Source organism: Colias eurytheme, chromosome 29, assembly GCF_061535395.1.
Source record: "Colias eurytheme isolate Ceu_HAF_F1 chromosome 29, ilColEury1 Martin Lab GWU primary, whole genome shotgun sequence".
NCBI lineage: Eukaryota > Metazoa > Arthropoda > Insecta > Lepidoptera > Pieridae > Colias > Colias eurytheme.
Window position 1 is genome coordinate 1,970,776 of NC_143008.1, and position 21,255 is coordinate 1,992,030.

Genomic DNA, 21,255 nt, shown 5'->3' on the forward strand with positions numbered 1-21,255 from the left:
AAAATTTCAGCATTTATTACGGCTGTATCTTTTGATTGCGTTTGTTAAACGTTTGATTTTTTCACAGCATCAAGGGATCGTAGACTTGAGTATTTGATAATATAATTTTCAGCTTATTTCTAGGGTCTTGACAGACACAAAGTTGGTTATTATTAAATATATTCTTTACCTACATAATGTAATTAAAAAAATATATTTTTGCATTTATTCTTGTGTTAAAAAGTGCGGCTTCAACTGTCCCTCGATTTCGAGTTCCTAATTATAAGAGACTAGCGGTCCGCCCCGGCTTCGCCCGTGGTACATATTTCGCAATAAAAGGTAGCCTATGTTCTTTCTCAGGGTCTAAAGATTATCTGTGCCAAATTTCATCAAAATCGGTCCAGTAGTTTATGCGTGAAAACCATACATACATACATACATACAAACCTTTCCTCTTTATAATATTAGTATATTTAGATTGGTTCCATAAATTGAATTATAAAAATATTTTCTTCCCTGAATTAGTTTCTAAACAGTGTTGAAGTGTTTTAGTGGTTTAGTATCCTCTTTCAAGGCTCCTTCATTATTCATATACATATTTGCGGAAAGCGAAACACAGATTATAAATAAAACGACAATAAAATATTGTTTATGGTTTATTCAAGACATTGTGCTTATTGCTAGAGTAACAGTGCTTAGACAATAATTTTTCAAAAAACACAATTTTGGTGCAAAAGCTCACTCGATATTTGAATTATTACAGCCAAAGACATTCCATAGACAGTTTTAAGATTGAATTAAGCTACCATGTACATTATAGTTTTAATTTTTCTACATAAATGCATAATAATATGGCAATTGAATCCAGGATTTGTAATATTTTTCCCTATTACAATTATCTAGTCTAGGCATAATAATATTTAACTGTTAATTGTATTACTTAAACAAAATGGCTGAAATTAATTGCATTAATTCTAGAAAATATCTTCAATATCTTGTGCTATTAATATTCATCGTGGAATGGGTAATCCGGGTGGTGGTCACTGAAAAAATGCGATAAAATTATTACATATTTAGAAATGAAACACAGCCACTATAAAATCGCGGGAGATATCGATATTTGTGACGTAGTAATAATCTTTATTAAATTTAAAAATACATATTATTAAATTTAAAATTATGTGTATAAAAATATCTTGTATTCTATTGCTGAATAGATTTTAATGTAAAAATTCTTATAGTTAAAGTTATGAATGTGAGAAGGTAGGAGTCGACTATACGGAAGATCCGCTCGTTTGCCCGCTCAATAAAATATTCATAAATCAAAAACTAAATCACTTTCAAATCATCAAAATCGATTCAACCAGTCAAAAGTTCCGAGACAACAAACCCAAAAAACGTGAGCGTGCCGAGCACCCGTGTCCAAAGTGAAACTTCTTTGCAAATTCCAAAGATACCAAAATCGTCGCCTTACTCCATGACGTGACAGTATCGTCATGACGCGACCTTGAAATTTTACTCTCAAAGAAGTTTCACTTCAATAATTGAATTTTTTTTTAAATAAACTTACTCTCCCATCATACACAGTCGTCCATTGCATTCCAAGCTACCAATAAGCTCCAGGTCTTCAGGCGACAGCTGGAAGTTGAAAACGTCGAAGTTTTGTTCTATGCGACTCTTGGTGACTGACTTGGGAATGACAATCATTGATCTGTCTATGGCGTATCTGGAAATATGTTAGTCTGTGGTTAATGGTATGTTGTCTGTGGTCTTTATTTTTGGTTTTAGATCCTGTTCATTGACAGTCCGGCTTTAGCACTAACGACACATAATTACTGCAGCATTTGCTCTAGAATTCTTGGTCATTCGGACACATAGGATAGGTTTATCCCGGAAATCCCACGGGAACGGGAACTTTGCAGGTTTTTCTTTTCGAAGCCGCGGGCGGGAAGCTAGTATTAAACAATAATCATCGTTTCAGTATTTAACCTTATTACCAGACACAGGGCAAACATCTATGTTCATCACACAAATATTTGCCCCGGGTGGAAATCGAACGCACGACCTCTGGCTTGGAAGGCAGGGCCACTACCAACCAAGCCAACCGGTCAGTCGACAACCAAAGCATACCTGATCAGTATCTGCGGTACAGTCTTACTATATCTTTCAGCAATTGTCTTCAGCCGCTGGTCCTCCATGAGCGTAGGGTCCCCGGGCTTCGCCCAGGGCCTGTCTGGGGACCCTAGTGGGGAATACGCTGTTACAGCAATACCGTGGGACTTGCAGTGCTCGAATAGTTTTGTTTGGTTTAGATAGGGATGCACTTCGATCTGAAATTTTTATAAAAAAATTGTTATGTTTTTTATTTGGATAAAACATCTTAACTTTTTTTGTAGGTAAGTAATTAGTTGTTAGGCTTAGTTTTAATTCTTTAATTTAATTAGGCATACAATAATTACTTTAATTATTTGCCTAGGCATGTAGTTAATTGTTATATGCGACAAATATACAATTAGCAAATATATTGATATTAAAATTATTAAATTTTCTTGTTTTATTTCATGCTAGGTCGAGTAAGTTTTTAAAAATTGAACTTCGAAAGATTTTTTTTTCTTGAATCTTTCTTCAATATATTGTCAGATTAAATAATACATTGTTGTTATCTTTAAAGATAAAATTCAAACAATATCAAATAAAAGCCAACGTATTTCCAAAAAAGTTAGAAAACCTCACCTGATTAACAGCGGGCTTGATTCTCGCAGCTTCCATCACTCTATCTATCTGCTTCTTATTGAAATTAGAGATACCAATGCTTCTAGTTAGACCTTTGTCAACAAGACTCTCCATAGCTTTGTAAGTGTCTATATAGTCAACGGGAGACGGGATCATTTTGTTGTTTTCATCTAGGGGAAATTCTTCGCCGCCTTCCTGGAAGCGTTTGGGGGGACCGAATTATATAAAATATTTTTTTTCGTAAAATTGATCACTGGCTTATAATAAATAGCATACACATGTTATGAATAGTTTTTCTATGATTTCAAATTCGGAATGTGGTTTCTAGACAGAAAAAATTGGTAAGAACACAGGTAAGAAACGGTAAGAAACCATAAGAAACTTTTTTTTTGACAGTCCCAAACATGAGCCATCAAAATTGCATCTAAACCATAATTTATAATTTCTATCAATTGTAATGCAAAATAAATAATAATTGGGACATTAAAATTCTACAAAAAAATGTGAAAAAAATAGATTTTACGGCCTTCTAGCGTATCTACTATTTTAAAGAAATATTTAAGAAAATTAAAAATACATTATTGTACTAAACACTGATTGCTGAGAAAATAAGTACTTACTTACTTACTACTTACTCCTCTGGCGCTGAAACCCCAAAGTGGGTCTTGGCCTCTGAGACGAGAACTCTCCATCTTCCCCGGTCCTGAGCGGTCTCTTGCCAATTATTATTGGCTCGTAGCACGCGCAGGTCCGCCTCTACTCGATCGCGCCAGCGATACCTAGGTCGTCCAACCGGCCGTCGGCCCAGGGGTCGCCCCAAGTATGCCCTCTTCAGTCCTCGTTCCTCACCCATTCTTTCTACATGACCGAGCCAACGGAGCCGTTGTGCTTTTATTTCTCCAAGTATATTTGGCTCGGCCATTAGTTTTTCTAGATCGGCATTTGTTCGGACTCTCCAGCTTCCATCCTCTCGTCTGGTGGGACCAAAGATCTTGCGAAGAAGCTTTCTTTCGGTGACTAAAAGCTTGCGTTCTTCAATCTGGGTCAGGGTCCAGGCTTCACACCCATACATAAGTATTGGTCTTATGACCGTTTTGTATATACGCAATTTGGTGTTTTTGCTCAGAAGCCTGGACGCGAGCACCTTATGCAATGCTGCACCACATTTCAGGGTATTTTGGATACGGATATTAATTTCTTCCTCCCTGGAATGTGAGTCAGTTATAGTGCAACCCAGATATCTGAAACTGGCAACTCCTTTGTACGTCGTATCTCCAGCCTGTAGGTCTTGGCGTTGAGCTCGTGTATCTCTATACCGCTTCATGTGGAGATATTCCGTTTTGTTGGCATTGATTTTTAGTCCAACCTTTTCCGCTTCTTCTTTCAAGATACTCGCGGCTTCGCTCACTTCATCGCGGGTTTCACCTAACAATGCGAGGTCATCAGCATACCCAATCACCTTATGCTTTCCATTCAGTGACACTCCCCAATCCAATGCAAGCATTTTACGCAGGATATATTCCAGTACTAAATTGAATAGCACAGGTGACAGGGAATCACCTTGTTTTAATCCGGTGAACACCGCGAAGCCTTCTGTCAGTTCTTTACCTACCCTTACATGCATGCTACTCTCCCCAATAGCCACCTTTATTAGATCCACCAGTTTGATTGGGATACCAAGCTCCTTTAAGATAGCAAAAAGGGCGCCCCTATCAATGCTATCGTATGCCTTCTCGAAGTCCACAAATAGCGCGTGCATGCTCTGAGAATATTCCCACCTCTTTTCCATTATCTGTTTGATAAGGAAAATCTGGTCGATCGTACTTCGGTTCCGACGAAACCCACACTGATAATCGCTGAGAATTCTTTCCGCGTAAGGTTCCAGTCGATCTAGCAGTATGTACGAAAAGATCTTATACGCTGTTGGCAACAGAGCAATCCCGCGGTAGTTGCTACACTTTTTCTTGCTACCCTTCTTGTGGACTGGGCATATTATTCCCGTATTCCAATCTTTCGGCTGTATCTGTTCATCCCATATCTTTCTGAGGACTTCATATAACTTGGATTGCACCACCGCTCCACTTTGCTTCCACACTTCAGAAGGCACGCCGTCAATACCTGGTGCTTTGTTGTTTTTCAGCCGCATAATTGCCTTGTGCACTTCTGCGAATGTGGGAGGAGGTACATCTTCGTAATTGTCATCCTTATCCCTGATGATTTCGGCTTGAGGAGGTGGGCAGTTGAGTAGGCTCTGGAAGTAATCTCGCCATGCCATCTTTATATCCTCGCTGTCGGTGATGAGGTCCCCATTGACGTCCTCCAGTATTTGTGTAGTGGGTTGATAACCTTTTTTTGTGGTTTTCACTTCCTTGTAAAATTTCCTCGATTCACCAGCGCGTATAAAAGTCTCCATATTTTGTATGAGGCCATCGAGATGCTGTCTTTTGGCTCTGCGGATCGCTTTCTTTAGCTGTGAGCCGCATTCCATGTACTTTACGTTCCATTGCCTGTCCTGCTCTGCCAAGATCTTATAATGTCTTTTTTCTACCAATTTGCCTTCACACTCTTGGTTCCACCACTTCCTTCGCTTTTTCCTTCGAGTTGGAGAAAATAAGTAATTAAAAAAATAGTTCTTTTGTTGTAAAAGTAAAAAGTAATTTATTTGTATGCCAGCACAATAAAATGTAAATAAATAAATAAATAAAAAGCATTTCCCGCGTTTTAGTTTATCTACTGGCAAAATAGGCAAACAGAATAAAGCATAACCATTATAAAATTGGGACTATCAATAACTGGTAAGAAACTAAATGATTAAAAATATTCTGTACATACTTTGAATGCCTGTGGCCAATGCATGAGGTACAAGTCCAGATAGTCCAACCCGAGGTTAGCGAGTGTGGTCTTTATTGCCCCTTCCACGAGGTCCGGGCGATGGTACGTGCACCAAAGTTTTGATGTGATGAAGATGTCCTCTCTGGAAAAAGTAAATACGTAATGTTATACATCACTACATAGTATAAAACAAAGTCGCTTTCTCTGTCCCTATTTCCCTATGTCCCTTTGTATGCTTAAATCAAACTACGCAACGGATTTTGATGCGGTTTTTTTTAATAGATAGAGTGATTCAAGAAGAAGGTTTTAGTATATAATTTATTAGGTTTTAGACAAAGCGGGCGAGCCGCGGGCGGTAAGCTAGTACATATAGGTACCTATGTAATTAAAAATCACGTGTGTCACTCGGGGACTGCCGCGGTAAAGCTATTGCATGCTATGCCTTCAAGCCACACCTCCGTGCCCGTCCCCGTGGGGAGCGTGAGGTTTTTCGTTACGGAATTTCTGGATTCGGTCTCCGCGCTCAAGGCCCGCGATAAAAGCTATGCAATAGCTTAAAAAAAATTGGTTGTCTGTAAAGTCGGTTTACTGCAGACGATCGTTGAACGTGACAACGTCCGATTGTGCTTCTTTGTCGCTCGTTCCGCGCTCTCGCTTGCACTTCAAGCCTTACATGGAACGCCTCAGAACGAGGTAACGCCGCATGATTCATGTTTTTTCGTGCGTGCAGCTGGCTATCGAATTATAAGACGTTGTCACGTCAAAAACTTTTAACAAAAGCGGATGCTCCGAATACACGGTTATTTATAAGGTTTACATCACGTTAAGAGTTACCTATTATTGTAAACCTAAATAGAATTGCACCTTTGTTTTAAAAAACATTGTGCAAAAATAAAAAAATGTAAAAATAATATAGGTACGAATGTTAGTTTCTTATGTTCGATTTTACGATTATTTAGAAATTAAAGACTAACTTCGTTCACCGTAAAAAGATAAATTTTATGATGAAAAATATGGCGCAAAAAAGTATGACGAAAATATATCACAATTCACACTAGGTTTCCGCCCGCGGCTTCACCCGCGCAGTCAAAGAAAAACCTGCATAGTTCCACTTTCCCGTGGGATTTCCGGGATAAAACCTATCCTATGTCCTTTCTCGGGTATCAAAATATCTCCATACCAAATTTCATGAAAATTGGTTCAGTAGTTTAGGCGTGATTGAGTAACAGACAGAGTTATACTTTCGCATTTATACCTAATATTAAAGTATGGATTTTAAATCAAGAAAAGTCGAAATGGTCGAGCCGTTGTAAACGCTTCTCAACACATTTGATGATTCCATTTATGTGTACCTAGATGGATAATTTTATTACTTAAGTATAATTAATTAATTATTTTCATTTTTACCTTTATCAAGACCAAGATGTATTAAGGGAAGGGACTGGCTCTCTTGGCTATGCCTAGCAAGAGAGCCAGAGCCTCATATTCAATACTCTCTGCTCCGCGCGGTTTCACCCCCGTGGCTCCACTCCTGTTGCCCGTAGCGTGATGAAATATAGCCTATAACCTTCCTCGATAAATGGGCTATCTAACACTGAAAGATTTTTCAAATCGGACCAGTAGTTCCCGAGATTAGTGCGTTCAAACAAACAAACAAACAAACTCTTTAGCTTTATAATATTAGTATAGATTGTGTACCTAATCTAAAGGTGAAATAAAGATTTATTTTATTATTATTATTTTTTTTAATTGATTGCAGACATCTTATAAAAGCTCATACACGCATGCATTATAATATAGTTTAATAAAGCCATTGTTCCTCTATATAATAGATAAAATAATAAACACGCAATATTTTATTATTTAACATTAATTTATAATAATTGTCCTGTATTATCTACTTAATGTGTAAATAATGAATACAATACTGATATTCAATATTATTCGTTGCACATTTTTTTAAATTACTATACAGAAATATTGAGATACTAGATTTCCGCCCGCGGCTTCGCCCGCGTTTTCAAAGGAAAACCCGCATAGTTCCCGTTCCCGTGGGATTTCCGGGATAAAACCTATCTTATGTGTTAATCCAAGTTACCCTCTATATGTGTGCTTAATTTCATTGTAATCGGTTCAGTAGTTTTTACGTGAAAGAGTAACAAACATCCATACATCCATACATCCATACAAACTTTCGCCTTTATAATAGTATTAAGATTAAGATTATATTTATTTTAACCAAAAACTAAACTGCTTTCAAATCGTCAATACTGTACCAAATTTAAATGGGAGGCATCAGCTTTCAAATTATAACAAAAAAATATAGTCGAATTGGGAACCTTTTCCTGTTTGAAGTCGGTTGAAAAATGTCACAAGTACCTACAACTCACAAGTCACAGGTCAAATTATGTTCATCCATACTAATATTATAAAGCTGAAGAGTTTGTTTGTTTGAACCGCGCTAATCTCAGGAACTACTGGTCCGATTTGAAAAATTCTAGCTCATTTATCGAGAAAGCTGCTATATGCTATAATATTATATTACATTACGCTAAGACCAACAGGAGCGGAGCCATGCGGGTGAAACCGCAGGGCACAGTTAGACAATAATATCAATACTGCAATCACTTACCCCATCACCAACTACCACCCACACCCTTTAAAGAAAACTGAACTGGGTCAGCATGTTTTTTATTTATTCAAGTTTTATTGATTCCTAAAGCGCAGTGTATTTCGTACTGTAGGTATCTATCTGTTTATAGGTAAGATAAAATAAAAAAGAAATTCATGTGTTACTCACACCACATACACTTATAAAAGGATTATATTTTTGGCTGGTTTTTATCTCTGGTTAGGTTACAAATGTTAGGATAATAATAATTGTTAAAAAAACGATTAGTTAAGAGGAGTCGGGGCAAGGAACTATTGGAAAAAAATATTTGTATACGAAATACGCTTAAACTGTAAAAGTCCGCGATACCATATGAACCATGGACTTTGGATGGTGTTCGGTGTTCGGTGTTCGTTGTTCGTTGTTCGTTGTTCGTTGTTTTCAAACATAGAATAGAATAGAACAGAAAAACATTTATTCCCAAAAAATTATACAGTTTGGTGTTCGCTGTTCGCTGTTCGCTGTTCGCTGTTCGCTGTTCGCTGTTCGCTGTTCGCTGTTCGCTGTTCGCTGTTCGCTGTTCGCTGTTCGCTGTTCGCTGTTCGCTGTTCGCTGTTCGCTGTTCGCTGTTCGCTGTTCGCTGTTCGCTGTTCGCTGTTCGCTGTTCGCTGTTCGCTGTTCGCTGTTCGCTGTTCGCTGTTCGCTGTTCGCTGTTCGCTGTTCGCTGTTCGCTGTTCGCTGTTCGCTGTTCGCTGTTCGCTGTTCGTTGTCGTTGTTCGCTGTTCGCTGTTCGATGTCGTTGTTCGTTGTTCGTTGTTCGTTGTTCGTTGTTCGTTGTTCGTTGTTCGATGTTCGTTGTTCGCTGTTCGATGTCGTTGTTCGTTGTTCGTTGTTCGTTGTTCGCTGTTCGCTGTTCGCTGTTCGCTGTTCGCTGTTCGCTGTTCGCTGTTCGCTGTTCGCTGTTCGCTGTTCGCTGTTCGCTGTTCGCTGTTCGCTGTTCGCTGTTCGCTGTTCGCTGTTCGCTGTTCGTTGTCGTTGTTCGCTGTTCGCTGTTCGATGTCGTTGTTCGTTGTTCGTTGTTCGTTGTTCGTTGTTCGTTGTTCGTTGTTCGTTGTTCGTTGTTCGCTGTTCGCTGTTCGCTGTTCGCTGTTCATTGTCGTTGTTCGCTGTTCGCTGTTCGATGTCGTTGTTCGTTGTTCGTTGTTCGTTGTTCGCTGTTCGCTGTTCGCTGTTCGCTGTTCGCTGTTCGCTGTTCGCTGTTCGCTGTTCGCTGTTCGCTGTTCGCTGTTCGCTGTTCGCTGTTCGCTGTTCGCTGTTCGCTGTTCGCTGTTCGCTGTTCGCTGTTCGCTGTTCGCTGTTCGCTGTTCGCTGTTCGCTGTTCGCTGTTCGCTGTTCGCTGTTCGCTGTTCGCTGTTCGCTGTTCGCTGTTCGTTGTTCGTTGTTCGTTGTTCGTTGTTCGTTGTTCGTTGTTCGTTGTTCGTTGTTCGTTGTTCGTTGTTCGCTGTTCGCTGTTCGCTGTTCGCTGTTCGCTGTTCGTTGTTCGTTGTTCGTTGTTCGTTGTTCGTTGTTCGTTGTTTATATTTAGATTTAGATTATATTTTTGGCTGGTTTTTATCTCTGGTTAGGTTACAAATGTTAGGATAATAATAATTGTTAAAAAACGATTAGTTAAGAGGAGTCGGGGCAAGGAACTATTGGAAAAAAATATTTGTTTACGAAATACGCTTAAACTGTAAAAGTCCGCGATACCATATGAACCATGGACTTTGGATGGTGTTCGCTGTTCGCTGTTCGCTGTTCGCTGTTCGCTGTTCGCTGTTCGCTGTTCGCTGTTCGCTGTTCGCTGTTCGCTGTTCGCTGTTCGTTGTTCGTTGTTCGTTGTTCGTTGTTCGTTGTTCGTTGTTCGTTGTTCGTTGTTCGTTGTTCGTTGTTCGTTGTTCGTTGTTCGTTGTTCGTTGTTCGTTGTTCGTTGTTTGATGTTCGTTGTTCGTTGTTCGTTGTTCGTTATTCGATGGTCGTTGTTCGTTGTTCGTTGTTCGTTGTTCGTGTTCTTGTTCGTGTTCGTTAATCGTTGTTCGTTGTTCGTTGTTCGTTGTTCGTTGTTCGTTGTTCGTTGTTCGTTGTTCGTTGTTCGTTGTTCGTTGTTCGTTGTTCGTTGTTCGTTGTTCGTTGTTCGTTGTTCGTTGTTCGTTGTTCGTTGTTCGTTGTTCGTTGTTCGTTGTTCGTTGTTCGTTGTTCGGTGTTCGGTGTTCGGTGTTCGGTGTTTGGTGTTTGCAAACCGGTTTTAAAATTAACTCTACTTCCGGTTTCTATTTTGTTGCTTGCTCTGTACACTGTGCCGGTTAACGATGTGAAGAGCAACAAATTTTTTTTTATGTTTCACTACCGAAAATTGACAGTTAAGCTGGCGTCGACGATTTTCTAGCAAACCGGTTTCAAAATTAACTCTACTTCCGGTTTCTATTTTGTTGCTGGCTCTGTACACTGTGCCAGTGAACGATGTGAGGAGCAACAAATTTTTTTTATGTTTCACTGCCGAAAATCGACAGTTAAGCTGGCGTGGACGATTTTCTAGCAAACTGGTTTCAAAATTAACTCTACTTCCGGTTTCTATTTTGTTGCTGGCTCTGTACACTGTGCCAGTGAACGATGTGAGGAGCAACAAATTTTTTTTTATGTTTCACTTCCGAAAATCGACAGTTAAGCTGGCGTGGCCGATTTTCTAGCGAACTGGTTTCAAAATTAACTATTCTTCCGGTTTCTATTTTGTTGCTGGCTTCGTACACTGTGCCAGTGAACGATGTGAGGAGTAAATCGACAATTAAGTTGACGTGGCCTGTGTTATTTTTGGCGCCAAAGAAAAAAATTCAAAATTTTCACTGTTTTTATGCAGCAACAAATTAGCAACAAATTCACCTGCATTTTTGCAACAAATTCTGGTGTTGTTTTTTTTTTAATTTCGCTAATTTTTCATCGCCAGCTTTACGTACCTACTGTATCGTGTGTTCCAAAGCTAGAAGGTCTAAAAGAACTATAGGTACACATGCATTTGAGGTATGGAAGGCATATCCAAATGGCACACGAGGATTTGAAGCACTTTACAGTGGCAAATATGCAGACAGTGAAATTGAAAAGTTTGTGATTACAATGCATGATAGGTTAGGACCAAGAAGCTTATATCTGTTAGGACGGTCACGATATTTTAAAGATACTCTTATCCAGACCTTACATTTTTTTATAATTAATATAAGTACATGTTATGACTTCATTTATAATTTAAAGATGATTAAAATTCACACTAATATGTATTATAAAGACGAAAGTGTGTGTGTATCAGTTAACCAGGTCCTACCAGACAAGATAACATGGTATAGGACAAATAAGTACGAAACACTCGATGGGCGAGTCAGACTCGCACTTGACTGGTTTTTGTTCTATGTTATTGCTTATTTTACGGGTCTATTAGCCGTCCCCTACGCTGCGCTGACGAACGTTCCTGTACTTTCTATAATTTATTTCACATTGGAAATGGTACGATATATGTTACATGTTAATGTTTTTATAATCTGAATGAAATGGCCTTTCAGACAGTATTTTTTTATAAACCAAGTTTCATACAAAAATATAAAAATATACTGGTTTGTTTGGATTTTGCCACTGCCAAAAGTTTATTATTTTAAAGATTGTGACATATTTTGCTACGGAACCCTAAAAAACTGGTATGGGGAATGAATCGGGCATCATCTAGTTACCTAATAACGACACCAAACTCGACTTAAAGGGCCAAATGAATCCGCCAGAATTTTTTTTCCGAGCGCCGGGCGCTCTGTTCTATAACCCCCCCTCCCTCCCTTCTGCCGGGGAGTAGACACTGGCTACCATACAAGCATGCCCATAAGAAAACGGACTATATTATTATTATATTATCCATATCCATACTAATATTATAAATGCAAAAATAACTCTGTCTGTCTGTCTGTTACTCAATCACGCCTTAACTACTGAAACAATTTGCATGAAATTTGGTATAGAGATATTTTGATACCCGAGAAAGGACATAGGATAGGTTTTATCCCGGAAATCCTACGGGAACGGGTTTTTCTTTGAAAATGCGGGCGAAGCCGCGTGCGGAATGCTAGTATATTATATACTAGCGACCCGCCCCGGCTTCGCACGGGTGCAATGCTGATACTAAATACACTACAGAAAAACTGTGAACGTTGTATATAAAAACATAGCGGCCCGCTCCGGCTTCGCACGGGTATAAAATAGATAGCCGGGCGGCCGGCCGGTACCGCTGCAAACGCTACGTCCCGCAATTTTTAAATCTGTAATATCTTCGAAAATATTCACTTAAATCATACGGTGTAAAGGGCCATATAGATCTATATTAAATGAACAATGTATTCAAGGTATTTAATTGGTTAAGGATTAATGCTGTATTGGTTAAAATCGCATCGAAAATTAGCCATTATTTGTCGTAAAAAGTAAATGACAAAAAAAAGTTATTGTGGGTTATCCATAAGAGATAGACATATACCATCGCGGACTTTTCTGTAGACCTTTTCAATGTGTATAATACTTAGTACATTATTTTGATAAAACTCATAGGGTTCAGCCTGCGTTTGCAATGTAAGCGGAAAAAATGAAATTTTTTACTTCATCACATTAGAAACCTCAAAAATAACAGTACTTCTCCACTATTTAATGGATGTTATTATACATATAAACCTTCCTCTTGAATCACTCTATCTATTAAAAAAAACCGCATCAAAATCCGTTGCGTAGTTTCAAAGATTTAAGCGTACAAAGGGACATAGGGACATAGGGACATAGGGACAGGGAAAGCGACTTTGTTTTATACTATGTAGTGATTAGTAAGTATAGATTAGTATAGACATAGACAAATATTTTGTCCATGGTATAGATTATGTTGTTGTAACTAAATTATTATTATGTATGTATTTACTATTAATATAAAAATAATCAGTTTTTTTATCTACCTAATCGCTTACACTTTTTACCAGCTCTTGTATATGTTTCCGGATATCTGACAATATTATAGAATCGATAATGGTATGGTTTTGTATGACGTAATAACTTTGTAATACCTAATACCTTCAAGAAAAAAATTGTTAACAAGGAATTTAAAATTATATTTTATGAGTGTTTCACTACATAATATGATACGACATCGGTGTACGACTTTGTTAATATATTTATAAGTTTATTGAATTCTCCAAAATATTTGTAATACATATCTCAAAATATATTCTCCTCTTTTTGCAGTAATTACTAGACCACTTATGATAAGGCCGCGTTCTGTGCTGTAGCTTCTTTTACTATTTTTTTTTGTATTAGGTACATGTTGACACTTGACATCATTGATCATAGTAAAGTGTTGTAAAATAAAAAAGTGTGTGTGCACAGCACACGTGTCAGAAGTGAAACTTCAAAATACCAAAATCGTCGCTTTACTCCATGACGTGACGGACTTGCCGCGACGCGATCTTGAAATTTTACTGTCAACGCGCTTAAAAGCTTCACTTTTTAATTAATAGCTTACCTCTCAATCTTCCCTTCTTCCATCTTTACTTTTAGTGCCTCCCCCACTTCTTTTTCATTACCATAGATATGAGCACAGTCTATATTGTGTCTATACCCGATGTCTATGGCATCCTTTACAGCCTGTGTTACTTCACCTGGCTTCGACTGAAAACGAAAATATTTATACATTGTTATTATTTGAACCGGCAAGCGTTCTTTAATCATATATGGGCAATAATATTTTAAGTAAAAAGGTGTAGATATAGGTAATACCACAGACTAATAATAATATATTATGTACTACGTATACAAACACAACATTCGTTATTCAAGAACTGCACACAAGATTAGATGTTTCAGGATGGCATGATTCAACTATCGTAAGCGGATTAGCGGAAATGAGAGCTAAAATATAATGAATATACCTACACCTTTTTATTTTGTATCATTTTTATGCAAGATTTCCCCACTAAAAAAGGGGGTATGTTAAATACGTGTTCGCCCATTCCGAGACCTAGGTATATAAAATTTCAATCGGTACAGCCATTTCAAACGAACTTTTCAGCGTTATAATATTAATAGTAATGTTATTTTAATAATAATTGTTCCGGATAATACAATACTATAAAATTTTGTTAATAGTAATAATTATAGGTAGATAAAAAAGTGTTGTAAGCCCTCACAAACAAGTTGCTTGTAGGTATATTGTAATCAAGTAGGTAATGGAATAATCGATATATTTTGTTGACTCTATTGAACAAAATTAATGGCCTATAGGACCTTCCCAAAGGATTTCCTAGTGAAGTTTCATCAAGGTCGTTCTAAGTGATAACTGATAACCATAGCTAGATTAGTTAGAGTTCCTAGCTAAAACTTTATGTTACTGCCATGTTAATTGTGCACACTATTATATCTAGTTTATTAGAATTTATTTCTGAAAAATGTCATAAAATATATTATTGTACTTATAAGCATAGTGGTATTTATAAAAATTCGATCGAGATTTCTGAAATAAAAAAAAAATTTGGCGCCTAACTACGATCTGTCAATTTTTTGGCGCCAATTTGTTTTTATTTCGCTGTTATTTTTTTAAACTTTTTAGTTTTTTTTAATTGTATGAAAGACTAGTTTTTAATCTTGGTTTAATCCATCGATAGATTATATTAAAAATCTATGAGTTGTCTAGTGTAGAAATATAACTCCAAACTCACATAGTCGCGTAAAAATGGACTAAATTGAATATTCAGGTTTCCGTGTATTAAAAAAATAAATATTAGATAGACAATTGATAAAATTAACGCTTTCTCAATGTCATATTACTGCTGCTAAAAAGCCTTCATTTAAAAAAATTAAAATATTGCGTAGGTAGGTAAATGTACGTACATAATTATTTACCGCTAATGAAGAGGTACTAAGTATACGTCTAGGTAATAATTAAGTATATTGATGTTTAAAATATTCCTATAATAATATTGTTTATGTTAAATAAAAAAGAATATTTTTTTATTAAAAACTTATTGTCACTTGTTGTTTAAAGTTACTTTTCAATAAAATCGTAATATGTAAAATTCCGGACGCAGCATATTTACAAAATATTTGCAATATTAAAAAAAATAATTTTCAGTGTTTGTTATCCATCCTGGCCATATCGACATAAATGCTGAACTGATTTTGATGAAACTTGGCTGTGTTGTAGCTTATAAACCAGAATAACACATAAGCTATAGAAATACTTGATTGTGTCTAAACTTCGAATTCTCAGAGGTGATACAGTTATGATAAAGATTTTAAAGAATATTGAGATCAGTCAGAGAAATAGACAAACATACATAAAAAGAACCCGGCAAAAGCCGGCATGAATTAATTCCATATCCACATCCATCATTATTATGTTCATAGGTACACCAAGAATTCATGAGTAAGAACGTCCAACGTTATATAATAAGATATAAAATAATAGCTTCTTCTTCTTAAATAATCTTACCTTCCATGTTCCCAAGCCGATGATGGGGCAGGTATGTCCATTGTTAAACACGACGAGAGGTACGGTAGCCATTTTAACACGTCTTTACTCTAACACAGTCAGCGTTGTACTGAATTTTTAATTTCAGTCGTCAGACAATCAGACATAGTATTTTTAAACCTAGCCTACTCTGTGTTGCCCGTAGGTGTTGCCTAGGCTATTATGTATGTCGCAGAAGAATTCTAACAAATACCCGCGGCCCCATCATTAAAGCGGCTCGACGGAACACAGTGGGGTTGTCGGTAAGAATCCGACATAACCCACGGCTCCTTCCCCGGGAGCCGTGGGTATCTTTGGAAGATTTCCCCATACTATAAAAAAAAAAAGCCAATAATGTATATTTGATAGCTGCGCTTCGCGGTTTCACCCGCGTGGCTCCGCTCCTGTTTGTCTTAGCGTGGTGATATATGTACCTATAGCCTTCCTCGATAAATGGGCTATCTAACACCGAAATAATTTTTCAAATCGGACAATTAGTAGTTCCAGCCCGCCCGATTTGAAACATTGTTTTCTTTTCGAAATGTCCATTTATTGATGAAAGCTATAGGTTTTGAAAGCTATATATATCATCATGTACTTCTTATGGATTAAACTGCGGGGTACAACAAGGTTATGTAAATATGGGACTTTTTCTTAGATTGGATTGGAATAATAATACTTAATTAGTTTATTTGCTGTTAGGAAATATAAAATTGTCTAGCTTGGCGAGGCTAGGCCGAGAAGTAAGAGAAGACGTCATGGGCGGCGACTATCACCTACCATCAAGTGGGTCGCCTGCTCCATTGCCGGGGTTGCAATAAAAAAAAAAAAAAAAGAAAAAAGACACATTGACAAATATTTGTATTAAAGTCTAAAGACTATGCAAACCTGGCGAACTCCGTTTCGCCACCAGAGACACCCTTTCTTCGCTATAAACCTCACGGAGCCCGAGACCTTTCCAAAGAATGCAAAACCGTGGAAATCGGTTCGTGTGTTCTGGAGTTATAGCTGTGGTTATAGCGTCAGGAAGGAAAACCCGACTTATTTTTATATAGTAGACAATATTATCACATTATCTTCAATAGGTAAGTACCTGCTTACAATAGGAAGGAATTTAAAAACTTTAAAATGTTATCGACTCGATTGTTGTTTATCAATAGTTCTGAGTAACATCGGCATATTATATCACTGAACAGATGAGATTTTATATCTATAAAGATTTTAAAGTTACATCTATTCATTTTTTCTATCTATTTTGATGGACCTAGATGAACTCAAGGTGATGCGGACACAAATATTTGCTATCGAGATAAGCATGGCTGTAGAAAATGGATTAGTCTACTATAAATCTTGATGCATGAATGTGCATGATTTTCAATCGTTAAATAGATATGCCATAGATGGAAAGAGTTTAAATTCATTATAACAGAAATCATGATACATACTGATACATATTAGAAAATAATGGCACCTCATGGCAAACACCAGTTTAAAATAAGAAAAGCATTATCAAAATCAGTTCATCCAGTCAAAAGGTTCTGAGGCAACAAAGCCAAAAATACAGTCAAATTGACAATTTCCATTTTTTTTTGAAGTCGTTTACAAATATTAATTATTCATGCTATCTGATTAAGTGAGAACATAATACAGATACAATTTATTTCTTGGAGTTGGTTTGTAATAATCGAGAATTTTATGCATGTCGTTCGTCAAATATGATACGTCCGAACTCCGAAGTGTTGAAATATGTTGCATTGAAATAATATCAATGATACCTACTGAACAAATATTTAATATTCGTACGAATGAAGTGCAAATTATTTTACAAAATATAATAATGTATCATGACTCATTATTGTTGTATTTTATGTTTTCAGTGTATCTCTAAATATCAAGGTATATTTCAAGTTATGTTCATAAAAGTACGATTAAAAAGCCCAAACATTTCCAACAAAAAAAGTCTTTCTGTCCATTTATCAACACTTAACAGATGTTAAGGGTTTTTAAGCTACCTGCTTGTGTAGCCCTTTTAGTTCCGTAAATATAAATACTTCTTTTGTTTAATGGTAGTACAAGCACAAACTAATAATAGTATACTACTAAATAATTCAACGTCCATTTCATGAGACAATGCAAATGACAATTAGTGACGAGCAGCGAGAGGAGAGAGAGGGCATGTCGCGGCCATGTCGCGGCGAATAACGGCAGCGCGATGAGCAGAGCGATGAGCACCGCGAGGAGCATAGTCCCGTCCGATTAGGGCCCTTCTGGCCTCCTCCACTCAAGCGACAGCCCAAGCCGAGGTTCGAGATCCCCGTGGCGGGGGGACGCCCTTGTGCATGTCGCTACCAGGGCAAATGACAAGTGAGGAGCATTCAGCATCGCGATTAATCGTGTGAGTAAGCGCGATTTTTTTCCCAAAAATCGATTAGAAAAATTTTAATTAAACATGCTTGCGGCCAAATTTTGACTGGCAACCTAGTCGATATATATTCTCCTAATTATAAATATACATAAAAATTCGGTTTTCAGCAAAAAACCGATGAACGCACTAATCCTGCAGCCGGATCTCGTACTAGCTACTATTCAGGGCTGATGATGATGAAGCACATAAGTTTTGTTTTTTCATATTTTTGTTTATAAGAAAATACATTTGATCAGAGATGATGATACATTTTTGGCTTAGCATCATCTTATATATAAAATTCTCGTGTCACAATGTTAGTCTGCATACTCCTCCGAAACGGGTGGACCGATTCTCATGAAATTTTCTGTGCATATCGGGTAAGTCTGAGAATCGGCCAACATCTATTTTTCATATGTACCACGGGCGAAGCCGGGGCGGGCCGCTAGTTAATTATAAAAATCATATAATGATATTTAGTCAATTTCATTGAGCCGAATTATTTATATCATTCATCGTGAGAATTTTAAGATGAACAACAAAAAATAATAACAATGATATTAAAAATACAAAACATTTATTTATCAATGAGTGATTATGCTATTTCATTGATAAAATTAAAACACGCAGGGTTCCCTAGGATAATTATTAATATCTATAAGATAGACCACAATGTATTTGCAAGAAAATGTGCATACCTAACAAAACTGTAGATAGTAGGTAGTTATATCTAAATTCTAAATTATGAATCTAAATGAATATTGCAGTGCATCTATATAATTCTCTATAATATAAAAATGAATCGCAAAATGTGTTGGTAAGCGCATAACTCGAGAACGTCTGAACCGATTTCGATAATTCTTTTTTTATTATATTCCTTGAAGTACGAGGATGGTTCTTATGTAGAGAAAACGTAAACATGTACCACGGGCGAAGCCGGGGCGGACCGCTAGTTTTATATAAAAGTTCAAAAACTAAATAAATTTAATATTTGAGCATATAATTATTACGGATACAACCTTGGTATCTAACCGAATTATATTCGTCAACTTTTTTACCCATATTGGGGTAATATTTTCAAATACATGATGTAGCGACAACAAGCCAATTTATGCTATATAGCCCCTACAATGTAAATGTAGGGGCTTGTTATGTGCGGGTGTAATAATAGATGAATAACTACGCAAAGGTTATATTTCGTTAACTACATATATTTATTCGTATGTAATTAATATTCAACCTATGCGACAAACCCGCGCGCGCGTCCCGACAAGCCCGTGACTGTCCATGCATAACGATTAACGCACAAACTGTTTATATACGAGTTACCGTGTGAACCTATGGTGTGAACTTTCTTAGTAGGTACTACACTTGAAATTCGGTAACTCGTAAATTGGCTTGTCGTCGCTACAATAGTAAAAAATATGCTTAATACGGAACACTATCAAACTTTTAGATAAATTGATTTAATGCAAATCATTAATAGTACACAATTATTTGAGATATATCTTATCACCAATATGATGATATATAACACAAGAGCCAAAACAAAATACTTCAATCTTGTAAACACAGTTGACCATTTGTCACAAACGAGACATGAGTTTTAAAAACAAAGTCGTCTTAGTTACTGGAGGTAGCTCCGGAATCGGGCAGCTACAGCCATAGAATTCACTAAGGAAGGTGCTAAAGTAGCCATCGTTGGCAGAAATGAAGAAAAATTACAAACATATAGCATAATGAACGTGAACGTTCGAGCGCAGATCAACATTACACTACTCGCAACACCTCATCTGATTAAAACTAAAGGCAATATCGTGAACATATCAAGTGTTGGTGGAACTTTGGTGCCGAGACAAGCTTCTAAAACTCCGTACTACATTTCTAAAGCAGCTCTGAATCATTTCACTCGCTGTGCGGCTTTGGAATTAGCAAGCAAAGGCGTAAGAGTGAACGCGGTGAGCCCCGGACCAGTAAAAACAGCGGTGTGAGTGTAAGTACATTCAAAGTTGAAGACATGGCAAAGAATATGCCGCTACAAAGAATATCAAATCCCATAGAAGTTGCACACCTTATACTATTTCTGGCCAGTGATAAGGCGGTTGGGATTACAGGCTCCGAATTTCTTGCTGACAATGGTTACCTATTAGCTTATTTAGAAAATAAATAAATGTGCAGTTAGATAGTTAAAAGTAAAGATAGTTTGAGTTGTAAGTTTGATAATTGAAGCAAAGTGTGTGTAAATAAGAACTGGACCCGTGGACCTCGATCTTTTACGTAACAAAAAATATTGTTTAGTAGATACTGGCTATACGGTTTTAGGCTTTACTGTCCCTGAACTTAAAAAAAAAGATTAACCAAGGTACAATTGAACAATGTCGGTCTCATCGCAACATAAAGATTTCTTAGGGAAAGGAAATGGGTGATGGGATATTTTTTACACGGAAACGGGAAATATGCGAGATTTCCTTTTACTTCTCGAGCGAAGCCGCGGGTGGAAAGGTAGTAAATAATACATCATATTATGGTACCTACATAAGTAGTGTTAGTGAGAGTTTGTGAATTTTCGACTTTGTAAAATTATTTTACCAATAAAAAGCCAGAATGACAAGGCTATATTTTATTTTCGCCGTCGTCGAATCGGCTATTTGATTGAATGACTATTACGCGTTCATTGAATGACGATCGTAGCAGATCTTAATATTTCACTGGACCAATCCAAATGTGGAGGGGCAAAAGAGAGGAGGAGCTTTTTCAATTACCTATACAATCTTAAATTTTTATCGAACAAGAACAGCAAACAAGACTTATATGTAAATAAATTAAATAAAAAGAGTTTATTTTCTCACATTGGTTACATTAAATAAGTACACATTTCCATTACATATAAATAAGTGTGAGACTAGTGCCTAAACTAGGTAATAAAAATTACCTACCTGTATTTTAGGTCACCAGGCCCCCACTCCTCACTTCGTTGGATCACATTTTATTTATTCTTGTTGAGAGAAAAGAAAACACTAGAAATAAGAAAAATGTTGTGTGGTTTTATGAAACCACGGTAAAAGTGAAACTGTTCGAACGGTTCCGAACACTGCTTTGTGTAGCGCATGTCGCGTGACGGTCGGCTGCCGAGTAGGTATACCTACT

The 21,255-nt window shown here is 37.0% G+C and overlaps 2 protein-coding genes across 2 annotated transcripts in view; both read right to left on the reverse strand.

Moving 5' to 3' along the window:
- The window catches only part of Prp3 (pre-mRNA processing factor 3), a 147,039-nt gene that overhangs the window by 7,429 nt on the left and 118,355 nt on the right, over positions 1 to 21,255 (reverse strand). The window lies entirely within an intron of this gene.
- Positions 639 to 15,795, reverse strand: LOC149896071 (aldo-keto reductase 1B-like). The gene is made up of 7 exons (XM_090118185.1): positions 15,687 to 15,795; positions 13,722 to 13,867; positions 5,545 to 5,686; positions 2,713 to 2,907; positions 2,110 to 2,309; positions 1,550 to 1,705; positions 639 to 1,022 (listed from the first exon to the last, which is right to left on the reverse strand). Exons 1-7 carry the CDS (start codon positions 15,756 to 15,758, stop codon positions 983 to 985), a joined length of 951 nt encoding a protein of 316 aa, XP_089974311.1. The 5' UTR covers positions 15,759 to 15,795; the 3' UTR covers positions 639 to 982.

Coding starts and splice junctions, on each gene's coding strand:
- LOC149896071 (XM_090118185.1), bottom strand. CDS start 15,758: ATGGCTACCGTACCTCTCGTCGTGTTTAACAATGGACATACCTGCCCC. Junction 13,868..15,686: donor TCGGCTTGGGAACATGGAAG/GTAAGATTATTT, acceptor TTTCGTTTTCAG/TCGAAGCCAGGTGAAGTAAC. Junction 5,687..13,721: donor GAAGAAGGGAAGATTGAGAG/GTAAGCTATTAA, acceptor TACTTTTTCCAG/AGAGGACATCTTCATCACAT.